Consider the following 12,082-nt stretch of genomic DNA (forward strand, 5'->3'; position numbering starts at 1 on the left):
AGCACTGACCCTCCGACAGTGCGGCGCTGCCGCAGCACTGACCCTCTGACAGTGCGGCGCTCCCTCAGCACTGACCCTCCGACAGTCCGGCGCTCCCGCAGCACTGACCCTCCGACAGTACGGCGCTGCCGCAGCACTGACCCTCTGACAGTGCGGCGCTTCCTCAGCACTGACCCTCCGACAGTCCGGCGCTCCCGCAGCACTGACCCTCCGACAGTGCGACACTCCCTCAGCACTGACCCTCCAACAGTGTGGCAATTCCTCAGCACTGACCCTCCAGGTTGTGGGTTGGCTTCTCTCACGCGGTGACATATGAATGTAGCTGAGGTGACCCCCCGTGCACTCACCGATAGCGGAACCTAACTCGGCTGCAAACACTCGCACTGTGTCCTCTTCCAGTGGGTGACAGCCTCTCCAGAGCATGTTGAGATCTCCAGCGCTGTGGTAATCAAACACTACAGGACCAATCAGAGGGAGAACAGTCACTGCCAGTGGACATAAAATGGACAGGGCAGCTGAACGTTCAGCCTGTCACAGAATCACCACCAGATATTTCAGGAATCACTCCGGGCTGGGATCTCACTCACACAAACCACAGCAGAATGGAATCCAACCCTCATTTCGATTTGTTAGATGTCCCTGGCTTCTGAGCACACTTTGTCTTTTTTCTGGTGAAAAATGTGAGGATAAAGCTAGCTCAGCACAGACAGCAAAGTTCACAACCTCAGTACTGTCTTCGATCTGCCAAAGAGACAAACTGCAGAACATCATCGTATCTCAATACAATGACATTGAGGGGTACTTTGGGCCTTTGTTCCATAAAGAAAATTTGAGACAGAGATGCCGAGTGGTCTGCTCAAAGCAGGAAGGTAAAGAGCTGGTGAGGCCATGATTTTTTTCCTTATTAAGTTGAAACAATAGAAGCAGCCTGAATGGGTGGGATCAAGTTCCCACAGAACTGGGGTTTTTAGTTTTACCTTTCTGCAGTTGCTGGGGTCTTGATGCTGGATGTGGAAGCTCTAATTCCTCTCTCTGTTACCGAAAAAGCTGGGGTTGTCTTGCTAGAACTGCATGTGAGACAATCTCTTGTACTGAATTTGTCTTTGTTCAGGGCGTGTTTATTGGATGTTACCATATTGGAACAGTTCACAATAGTTAATAATATATGTTATTTTGTTAAGCATTTTGATAGAATTACAGTTATGCCAATTATTTTGTTTTTATTTGTCTGTATTTTAACTGTGGTATAAAAATAAAGGGTATTTTGCTTACAGTCAAGTTATTGACCAATTGAATTGCATCTGGAATGCAACACCTTACACTTACCTTTAAAATAAGAAAAACATTAAGACCTAGGTTATCTATTTAATATCTTTTCCCCAGAATGGGGGAGTCCACAATTAGAGAGCATAGGTTTAAGGTGAGAGTGGAAAGATTTAAAAGGGACCACAGAAGGTGGTACGTGTATGGAATGAGCTGCCAGAGGAAGTGGTGGAGGCTGGTACAATTACAACATTTAAAAGGCACCTGGATGGGTATATGAATAGGAAGGGTTTGGAGGGATATAGGCCGGGTGCTGGCAGGTGGGACTAGATTGGGTTGGGATATCTGGTCGGCATGGACTAGCTGGATGGAAGGGTCTGTTTCTGGGCTACACAGCTCGATGACTATATTTGAGGGGTTTGTTCTGATCCAGAACAAAAGCAAAGGAAGCCATTTCGCCCAATTAATCAGTGCTGGCTTTACTGGAGAGTACTTTAGTCAGTGTCTCTTCTCTGTCTTTCCCCATGCACATGTACCTATTTCTCTGTTAAATATTCCTCCAATTCCCTCTGTTGCTGCCAGTGATTGTGCTTTAACCAGCTCATCGGATAGTATTTTCCAAATTGTATAAAGACGTTTATTCTCATCTCATTTCAGTTTTTTTTAGCTGGTCACTATAAAAGCTGTGCCCTGTCTGGTTATCACCACCCATTTAGTAGACACCCTGACAAAACCCTTTGTGATATTAGATACCGCGACGATATTTCTTTGTCTCAGCCTTCTCTCCTGAGCGCTACCCTCATCTCTCTGGAAACCCAGCATCCCTGGAACCACTTCTCTCTGCCCCTTCCCAAAAGCCTCTTCCTTTCTCAGACTCGAAATCTTTCCCCTCCATTCTCCTTCCTGGTGCCAGAGATGCAGGAACAAGCCAGCTATTGGGCCCTTGCCCAGCCACCTGCTGCCCTCTCCTTGCCTCACTTTGTTTCAACATTATTTAATTTTAGCTTCTTCCAGATGCTGTCATTCCCTCTTGCAGATATCAGGCTCCTCCTCTGCAGGAGGTTTGTCTGCAGCACCCCATGCTAAGTGAGGGCTGAGCGTAGCCATGTACGCATACCTGCACATACATGTATGCAAAGACATGTATGTGCACACACACACACACAGACACACCTATGCCACCCAGACTGCACGCGCACACACACGTCTTCTCTCCTCACCATTGTGAATAAGCTCCAGTTCTGAATTCCTCCTCATTATAACAGAAAAGGAGGACATTCTGCCCCTTCAAGTGTGTTTGCCCATTCCATGAGAACTTGACTGACCTGAATCTATACATCTGGCTTTGCCCCATATCACACAATGACTTTGTTTAGCAGAATCCTATCAATCACAGATTTAAAATGAACCATTAATCACTGCTTGAGGATGAGAGTTCCACATTTCTATCATATGCTGTGTGTAGAAACCTTTCGTTACTTTACCCCCGACATCTGGCTCTAATTTGTAGACACTACCGCCTACGTCCCAGACTCCCCAGTCAGAAACAGTTCCTGTCTATCTAACACAACAAACCCTCACATTCCTGATATTGTCAAACAAGTGAGCCTTTAACCTTCAAAATGCCAAGGAATACCACAATAGTTTGTGCAATCCTTGAGTGAACCTGCCCCTCCCCCCACACTTTCTCACAGTACACTCCAGACCCTAACCCCTCGAGTGAACCTCCCTCCCCCCACACTCTCAGACAGTGCACTCCAGACCCTAACCCCTTGAGTGAACCTGCCCCTCCCCCCACACTCTCAGACAGTACATTCCAGACCCTAACTCCTCGAGTGAACCCGCCTCACCCCCACATTCTCAGACAGTACATTCCAGACCCCAGACAGTACATTCCAGACCCTAACCCTTCGAGTGAACCTCCCCCTCCCCCTCACTCTCAGACAGTACACTCCAGACCCTAACCCCTAGAGTGAACCTCCCCCTCCCCCACACTCTCATACAGTAAATACCAGACCCTAACCCCTCAAGTGAACCTCTCCCCCCAACACTGACAGTGCATTCCAGATCCTAACCCGAGTGAACCTGTCTCCCTCCACACACTCAGATAGTACACTCCAGACCTTAACCCCTCTAGTGAATCTCCCCCCCCCACACCCTCACAGTACACTCGATCCTAACCCCTCAAGTGAACCTGCCCCCCACACTCTCAGACAGTACACTCCAAATCCTAACCTTTCAAGTGAACCTGCCTCCCCAAGGGGTTATGGTCTGGAGTGTACTGTCTGAGAGTGTGGGGGAAGGCAGGATCACTCCAGTTTAAGGATGGTCTGTATTGCTGTGACTCCAAAACTGATCCAGCCCCTCTCAATCCTACTCCTTCAGAAGTGGAGCCTGTTGGAGAGGGTTCATGTTATCCACAATGATACTAGAGAGAGGGGGAGGAGGTGTGTGTTTGGAACAGATTGTGTAAACTGGCAGGAGCAACAGTAGGAGCTGGGAGCCTACAGGCCAGTAGCTACACACAGCACAATCAAATACAAGCAGACTGGCCTGGGGGGGGGGGGGGGGCAGGGGGTGGGGAGGATGGGACCCTCTGCTGCGTTTGGTGAACTCACTAATGAAGAGTAGGCGTGAGGTCTGCCAGCATTCCCGTAAGCCCTGGACAAACGGATGGTGGACCTGCTTCTGGGGAGGAGAACGAGAAAGAAACATGTCCACAAATAGCTCTTGAGGCACATTCACCTTGTGGGGGTGGGGGTCGGGGTGGGGGTTGGGCAAGTCCAGCTGAAGCATCAGCAGGATGCTCCGACAGGAGTTACAGGGTGGGAGCAAGGATCACAGGGGCAGCAGGAGATGGGTTAGAGAACCTCAGCTTTTACAAAAGTAATTCAGCTCATTCTGGGAGCTCCAAATGGTCCCCAACCTTCCTGGGGGGGACACAGTTCTAGTGTTCCAGTCTGCTTTGTGAGCATATATTAGGGGGACATTTACAAGTGATTAGAGTTTTAGTTAGTTGCGTTATTTGTGCCAATGGTTTATATCTGTTTGTTTGTAGCTATAGTCGAATTGCTCATTATAAATTATAATTCTTATTGCGTACAGAAACTTGGTCTGTCTTGCTATCAAGCTTGGACTGAATGTTACGTAAATTGGGGAACAGTGCATATCTTTTACAAAAACCTAACTTCTGGTATGACGCTGGGAACAGCCTGGTTACATTTACAGTTTGTCACTGCAATCAGATGTAACAGAGGGATGAACGGTGTGGTGGGGAACTAGATGGGAACAGAGCGAGGTGCTGTAAGGTGGAAAAGTGATGAGATCCAAATGCAGAAAGAGGGAGTGATGATGATGACGTGATCAGTTTATCTACAGTGTGCACTACGTACAGGATGCTCTGCAGAAATTCACTAGGGCTTCTTAAACAGCACCTTCCAAACACATGACCACTTCCATCTAGAAGGACAAGGGGCAGCAGATACATGGGAACACCACCCCCTGCAAGTTCCCCTCCCAAGCCCCTCACCGTCCTGACTTGGAAATATATCGCCGTTCCTTCACTGTTGCTGGGTCAAAGTCCGGGAATTCCCTCCCTAAGTACATTGTGGGTCAACCTACAGCACATGGACTGCAGCGGTTCAAGAAGGCAGCTGACCCCCACCTTCTCAAGGGGCAACTAGGGACAGGGTAATAAATGCTGGGCCCAGCCAGTGACACCCACATCCCAGAAGTGAACGAAAGAGTTGCCCAGCCAGTCCTCCCCCACCCCATCCCCTCGCTTCCCTCAATCATGGGAGTAGCCACTGCTGTGTGGAGGAGATACAGACCGTGGGGGGGTGGGGGGGGCAGTACAGGGAGTGGGAGTGGGGACAGTGTGGTGACCCGGTGTGGGGTTGGGGGGGGGGGGTAGGTGGTGAAGAGGGGTTGCGGATGCAGGTGGGGGGGGTTTGAGGGGCAATGCCGTACACACTGATTGGACGAGGCCTCCTTACCTGAAGAGTGACTCCCTCTTTACACTGCTGCAGCATTTGCTGTCGAAGTATTTCTGTCTTCAGCAGTACCTGTGGGGAAAGCACAGCTTACAGGGTGACCGAGAACAAAAACATCATTCATTACATCGAGACCACATCTGAAACAATCAATCCACAGCAGACTGTGACTAAAGTCAGTGAAAAGTTTCAACATGCAATCCATCCCGGTTCCAGAACTGTTAAACTCATTCCAAAACCAAATCAGGAGGCTGGAGTGAGTCACTGCACACAAGGACACTTCAAGGGTGAAGGACATCATACAGACTGTGTAGAGGGCGCTTTACTCTGTATCTAACCCTATGTTGTGCAAGTCTTGGGAGTGTTTGATAAGGGGAGCTTTACTCTGTATCTAACCCCGTGCTGTCCCTGTCCTGGGAGTGTGAGATGGGGGACAGTGTAAAGGGAGCTTTACTCTGTATCTAACCCCGTGCTGTCCCTTTCCGGGGAGTGTTTGATGGGGGACAGTGTAGAGAGAGCTTTACTCTGTATCTAACCCCATGCTGTCCCTGTCCTGGGAGTGTTTGATGGGGACAGTGTAGAGCGAGCTTTACTCTGTATCTAACCCCGTGCTGACCCTGTCCTGGGAGTGTGTGATGGAGGACAGTGTAGCGGGAGCTTTACTCTGTATCTAACCCCGTGCTGTCCCTGTCCTGGGAGTGGTTGATGTAGAGGGAGGTTTACTCTGTGTCTAACCCGGTGCTGTCCCTGTCCTGGGAGTGGTTGATGTAGAGGGAGGTTTACTCTGTGTCTAACCCCGTGCTGTCCCTGTCCTGGGGGGGTTACCATAGAATCCCTAGTGTGGGGACAGGCCATTTGACCCAAGAAGGCCACGACAACCCTCTGAAGAGCAACTCTCCCAGACCTGTTTCCCTACCCAATTACTCTACATATCCCCTGACCAATGCGCCTAACCTACACATCCCAGAACACTACGGGCAATTTAGCACGGCCAATTCACCTGAGCTGCACATCTTTGGACTGTGGTAGGAAACCGGAGCACCTGGAGGAAACCCACGCAGGATGTGCAAACTTCACACAGCCCGTCGCTCAAGGCAGGTATCAAACCCGGGTCCCTGGTGCTGGGAGGCAGCAGTGCTAACCACTGTGCCGCCCAGTCGTTTATATAAACCACAATGCCAAGGTCCCCAGCCTCAATGCTGTGGGACCCCGATGTGTTTAATACTGTTGTATGAACCTGTATCGATAATTACCTTGAGAGCGTAGGTCTGCTCATCGGTCCTTTTACAGACTTTCAGAATCGGTCCAATGGAGCCTTTGGTGATGAGCTCAATGTCCTGAGCAGGAGAGACACAAACAACATTTAGTGACCCAGAGTGTCTGATGCCATCTTGTGGAGGGGTTGGAAACTGGGAGCTGCACATCGGTTTGGATTGAATTTCTTTTCAAAACTGGAAATTTCCCTCAAGTCGAACTCTGTTGTTGATGACTGATTGATAAGTGATCAACTGCCCAATTGATCAATAATGCCATCATGCTTGTAACATTTCAATATACAAAACTCAAGAAGCCTGACACTACTGGGACAAACCAGCCTGCTGACTGGCAGGCATCACATTCCTGATGAAGGGCTTATGCCTGAAACATCAATCTCCTGCTCCTTGGGTGCTACCTGACTGGCTGTGCTTTTCCAGCACCGCACTATTTGCATCTGATTGGCTCCTTCAACAGTCAGTACCTGTGCAACAAACACACCGGAGCAGCAGCGTGAACTATCTACACAACGTACTGCAGCAGTTCCCCACAGTTCCTATTACAACTTATGGAAATTGCAGTCAGAGAATTGATTCATTTTTGATGTATTTGGGTAAATAAAATGATCCCAGAACTGGGAGAGCATCTAGTGGCCAGAGCTTGAAACTACACCGTGATGTTTACACCCCATATATCTCGTGTAAAAGTCATCCCTAATATATCGTATTATAAACCTCTTACAAAGGAAACTGCATATTCCCATTATCCCACTTAAATGAAATACCATTCATTCATTCATTCATATCGGTAACTCTACTCATTGCCCTCTGTTTACTATTATTGCATCTCTATTCATTCACTCATAACTCTACTTAGGCCACTTGGCTCACGACAACATTCATTCATTCAGACCGGTACTAAGTCTATTTGTACCTAGCGCATTTTATTCACTATACATCCAAGAATTAATATCATTCACAAGTTAATCATTTTAATTGTGCCATTATATCTGAATTAAGGAGAAATATATTAGTTACATGTATCTTTAATTCTTTAAACAAATTTGTTAACGTTGCTGAGGTTCATAACAAAAGAGAGGAAATGGGAGGGAAACGGAAGAACTTGGCTGGAAAGTTTAAGACGCTTACACATTCAGATTTTAATAAATGTCTCATTTTAAGTGTGCCATTATACCAGGCCGTGACCATGTTGAAGAGTGTGATTTTTACAGGATTTCAATGAATCTTTGACATGTTCAATTTTCATTCCGGTGTGTATAAATAACATTTACTCCCAGTAATGTATAAATATATAAATGTATAAATAACATTTACTCCCAGTAATGTATAAATATATAAATAAAGGTATAAATAACATTTACTCCCAGTAATGTATAAATATATAAATGTATAAATAAAGGTATAAATAACATTTACTCCCAGTAACCCACTCCGGTTTCTCTTGGTTTACATCTGGTTTACACCTTTACCGTAATTTACAGAGGTACCTCGATTATCTGAAGGACAAGGGCGGGGATTATTTTGTTCGGATAATCGAATTCCGGATAACACAGTTGAGCCGAGATTCGGAACCTTGTAATCTTGCCAGATAACACGATATTTGGTTAATCGAAGTTCCTCTGCATTGTGTTTTTCTTCTTTACCTGGGATTAGTTATGCGATCAAATTGACTTCTGGTAACAATATGGTATTTCAAGCATGAATTTCAGACCCTCAAAACTAGTGCCCAGGTATTAGTTGACCCTATAAATTGAACCTTTAAATGCTGTAATTGTACCAGCCTCCACCACTTCCTCTGGCAGCTCATTCCACACACGCACCACCCTCTGTGCAAAGAGGTTGCCTCTTAGGTCTCTTATAAATCTTTCCCCTCTCATCCTAAACTTATGCCCTCTGGTTTGGAACTCCCCTACCTGAGAGAAAATATTCACACTACCCATGCCCCTCTTTTTTTTTCAGTCTCTTTTTCACCAAAACCTCAATTTCTCTAGTCATCCAGCATTCTCTACACCTACCAGCCTGGCCCTTCACCCTAACAGGAGCATTTTGCCTCTGGCCTCTTGTTATCTCATTTTTGAAGGCTCCCCGTTTCCCAACCTTGCTACAATTTAGAACTTTAACTTTTTGATAGAAAAGTTAAATGGAATTTATTTCCACAGGAAGTTACAATGATGATTGGTCTGGATATGTGACCACAAATCATGTCAAAGGGAATTTTGTTCAAGCAGTTTGTTTAATAAAAACAGAAAGACATTGAGAGACACGGTTTTCTTCCCTAAAAAGACAAAAACTTTGATCAATATAATTTTGAGTAAATATTATTAAACTGCAGACAAAGCTGATAGGAGGTTTGAAATCTTCATGGAAAGATACCTGGAATTCCTGCTCCAGCCGCTGTGATCGGAAGGTGAATACTGGAAAGAAGAGAGAGATGAATTGGGGGAACGGCCACTCCGTGTTTCTGGAGATGTTGGACTGGGCCCGATCCCTGAGGATCTTCCGTGGTAGTGCAGACTTCTTCTGAGCTCTTTGAAACATGTCCAGGGGGCACAGGCTGGACAGGGAGGAACCCACTCTGGACAAAACGCTCTTCCATTTTGAGATGGACGCACAATTTTCAGTGGCACTCCCTCCCTACAATGTGAACCAGTGAGAAACAGAGGTGATGGGAGTTAGGGAAATGGACAGACCATACTAACTCTCAGAGAGGAAGACTGTAAGTCACCAGACAGTCAATAACAGCAAAGTACTGTGGATGTTGGAAGCTGGACATTCTTCACCCTGCAGCAATTAATGTTTTGATTTCAGCTAAATTACAGACTCAGTAAGCAGTGAGGAAGCATAAGGGATATTGTTGTTTATTTACAGCAATAAAGAAGTTTTGCTGCAAATGCACATGGATTTGTTGGAATTGCAGATGTGTTCTCTTCCTGTGGTTTCACACACACCAACTTCTGCAAACTGTGGAAGTTTATTAAAGCTTGTACAAGATAGGTGACCCCCCCCAAGCACACTAGGTTGAGTCAAAGTGAGGCTCTGAACACAGAAAACACATCACCTTTATATAGATCAGGTGCAATGCTTGCAGATGCTCTGGCCACTCCACTACAGTCACATGCCACTTAAGACAACCCCCGTCACTCAGTCACATGTTACTCCAGGGACAATGTCAGGATGAGATCATATTCCGAGATAATGCAAATGCTAATGTGCTAATCCTGGAGAACACTTATGCAGGAGATTTCCTGATTCAGTAACCAAGAGAGAAAATACTGGAAAATCTCAGCAGGTCTGGCAGCATCAGTAAAGAGAGAAAAGAGCCGACGTTTTGAGTCTAACTGACCCTGGTTTCAGATTCCAGCATCCGCAGTAATTTGCTTTTATTCCTGATTCAGTGCTTTCCCAAGACAATACAGGTGTGACATACCCCTGGCCAGAAAGCAACACATTTTTAAGCTCTGATCTCCAGCATCTGCAGTCCTCACTTTCTCCCAGAAAGCACTTCTGAATGGAAGAGATTGAATTGATAGTTTAACTTGACAATAGCAGGGGAGTAACGTCTAAATGAAATGTAAATTACAATGGATACCTATCCGCATTCTCTCATGGCTTTCACCCCCACCCAAAGACAATGCATTAATATTACATTACTGTCCAGAGAGATAGTCCCATTTAACCTTATATCATTACAGATGGAACATGATCTCAGGATAAAAAGGGCAGCCACTTCAGGTGGGGATGAAAAGGGGACAGGGTCACAGGAAGAAGGTTCTGGGGGCGATAGCGGGACTACCCTGACAAAGAGCCAGCACCAGCACGTCGGGCAGAACCGCCGCAGCCCATAATGGGGGGCGGGGCCATTGGTCTGGGCGGGGTCTTCGAGGATGTGGGCGGGGCTTGGGACATATGGGCAGGACCGACAGGGTGTGGGCGGGGCCCGGTTGGGTAACGGAGGGGCCAATCAGGGAGGAGGGGCCAATCAGGGAGGTGGCGTGGCCAATCAGGGGGAGGGGCCAATTAGGGGGAGGGGCCAATCAGGGAGGAGGGGCCAATCAGGGAGGTGGCGTGGCCAATCAGGGGCGGAGCCAAGATGTGGAGGGCCGTCCTGTCGGGAGCCGGGGTCTCTCACCGGAGGGTTGGGGGGAATCGACCGCTTACCCGGGCCGCAGTCCGTCCACTGGCCATCACCCGGGTCCCCCCGACCGCGGGTTTCTCACATAACCCGCATCGGAGAGCCCTGAATCTAGGCCGGGCGCCGATAACCTTCCCGCTGCACGCTGGAGGACCTGTATCCCGCTGCACGCTGGGATGCTGGAGGACCAGTCTCCCACTGCACGCTGGGATGCTGGAGGACCAGTCTCCCGCAGCACGCTGGGATGCTGGAGGACCAGTCTCCCGCAGCACGTTGGGATGCTGGAGGACCAGTCTCCCACTGCACGCTGGGATACTGGAGGACTCAGGTGTTGCTGCAGGACGGGTCATGTGATGAAACGTACAGGTTTTAAGAGGGACGAACTGCATTTTGGTGGCGCCGTCGTCACTAACAGGATGTCTCAAAATATTGTTTCTACTTACGGAGGTTTTGAAGTGGAGTCACCGGAAATTCAAACACAAATAAATGCACAGAAAGATCCCGCTGTGATAAATAAGCAGGAAATCTATGTTAGTGTTTGGGAAGCGTCACCCTATTCTTCACAGGGACAAAATAAGGCCATTCAGCCCATTGAATCTGTGCTATCAGTGATTACGACCATGTCTGGTCTGATTATGCCTTCAATCTGTAGGTCATAATGTTGACAAATCCATCCTACAATACTGTATCATCAATGACTCACTGCCCTCTAGGGTAGAAAGCTCCAAAGATCAGTGACCCACTAAGAGAAAAAAACACTCTTTCTCATCTCCATTTCAAACGGGAGGCTTGTTATTTTTTAATGGAGGCCCTTTGAACTAGATTCCTCAAAGAGGGGGAAACATCTTCTCCGCATCATCCCTACCAGGTCCCCTACAATAGATTGCCTCTCATCGTTCTGAGCTCCACTCAATAAAAACCCAACCTTCTCACCTTTCGTCAGAGGACAAACACTTCCTTGCAGGAATCCAGAAAGTTAACCTTCTCTTCACTATATCTTATGGGTGGCTATCCCTCCTATACACAGAACTTCAGCTCCCGTCCTACCTCTGCCCTGTACGTTTGTAGCAAGACTTCTCAGTAGTACTTTTGTGTCCAACTGCCATAATAAAAGTCAAAGTTAAAAACCACACAACACCAGGTTATAGTCTAACAGGTTTATTTAGAAGTACATGTTTTTGGAGTGCTGTTCCTTTGTTCACCATTCCATCTACCTTCCTATTGACTTGTTGGACCTGCATACTAATTTTAATTATTCATGCACAAGCACTTAGCAGCCTCCTTCATTAAAATAATCTGCAAAATTTCAATTACTGCCAAAATTAACAATTTTGATTTTTCACATTGTGCACTATCTAATATTGTGTCAACTCAATTAATCAATTCTTTGCAGGTGCTTTGTATCCTCTTCACAACTTGCT

The 12,082-nt window shown here is 47.0% G+C and overlaps 1 protein-coding gene across 3 annotated transcripts in view; it reads right to left on the reverse strand.

The window, feature by feature from the left end:
- Positions 1–11,052, reverse strand: part of LOC122563856 (ribosomal protein S6 kinase-related protein-like) — a 15,925-nt gene extending 4,873 nt beyond the window's left edge. For 2 of the 3 annotated variants that reach the window (XM_043718049.1, XM_043718052.1), the window contains exons 1-6: positions 10,688–11,052; positions 8,903–9,163; positions 6,509–6,592; positions 5,259–5,327; positions 3,882–3,951; positions 348–455 (exon numbers count right to left, since the gene is read on the reverse strand). In XM_043718049.1, the coding sequence (XP_043573984.1) occupies positions 348–455; positions 3,882–3,951; positions 5,259–5,327; positions 6,509–6,592; positions 8,903–9,163; positions 10,688–11,050 (955 nt within the window). In that variant the 5' untranslated portion in view covers positions 11,051–11,052. The remainder of the gene's footprint in view (positions 1–347; positions 456–3,881; positions 3,952–5,258; positions 5,328–6,508; positions 6,593–8,902; positions 9,164–10,687) is intronic. The other variant, XM_043718051.1, reaches the window with a different exon arrangement.
- Between the last annotated feature and the right edge of the window lie 1,030 nt (positions 11,053–12,082).

This window comes from Chiloscyllium plagiosum, chromosome 28 (assembly GCF_004010195.1).
Source record: "Chiloscyllium plagiosum isolate BGI_BamShark_2017 chromosome 28, ASM401019v2, whole genome shotgun sequence".
In the NCBI taxonomy this organism is placed as follows: Eukaryota; Metazoa; Chordata; class Chondrichthyes; order Orectolobiformes; family Hemiscylliidae; genus Chiloscyllium; species Chiloscyllium plagiosum.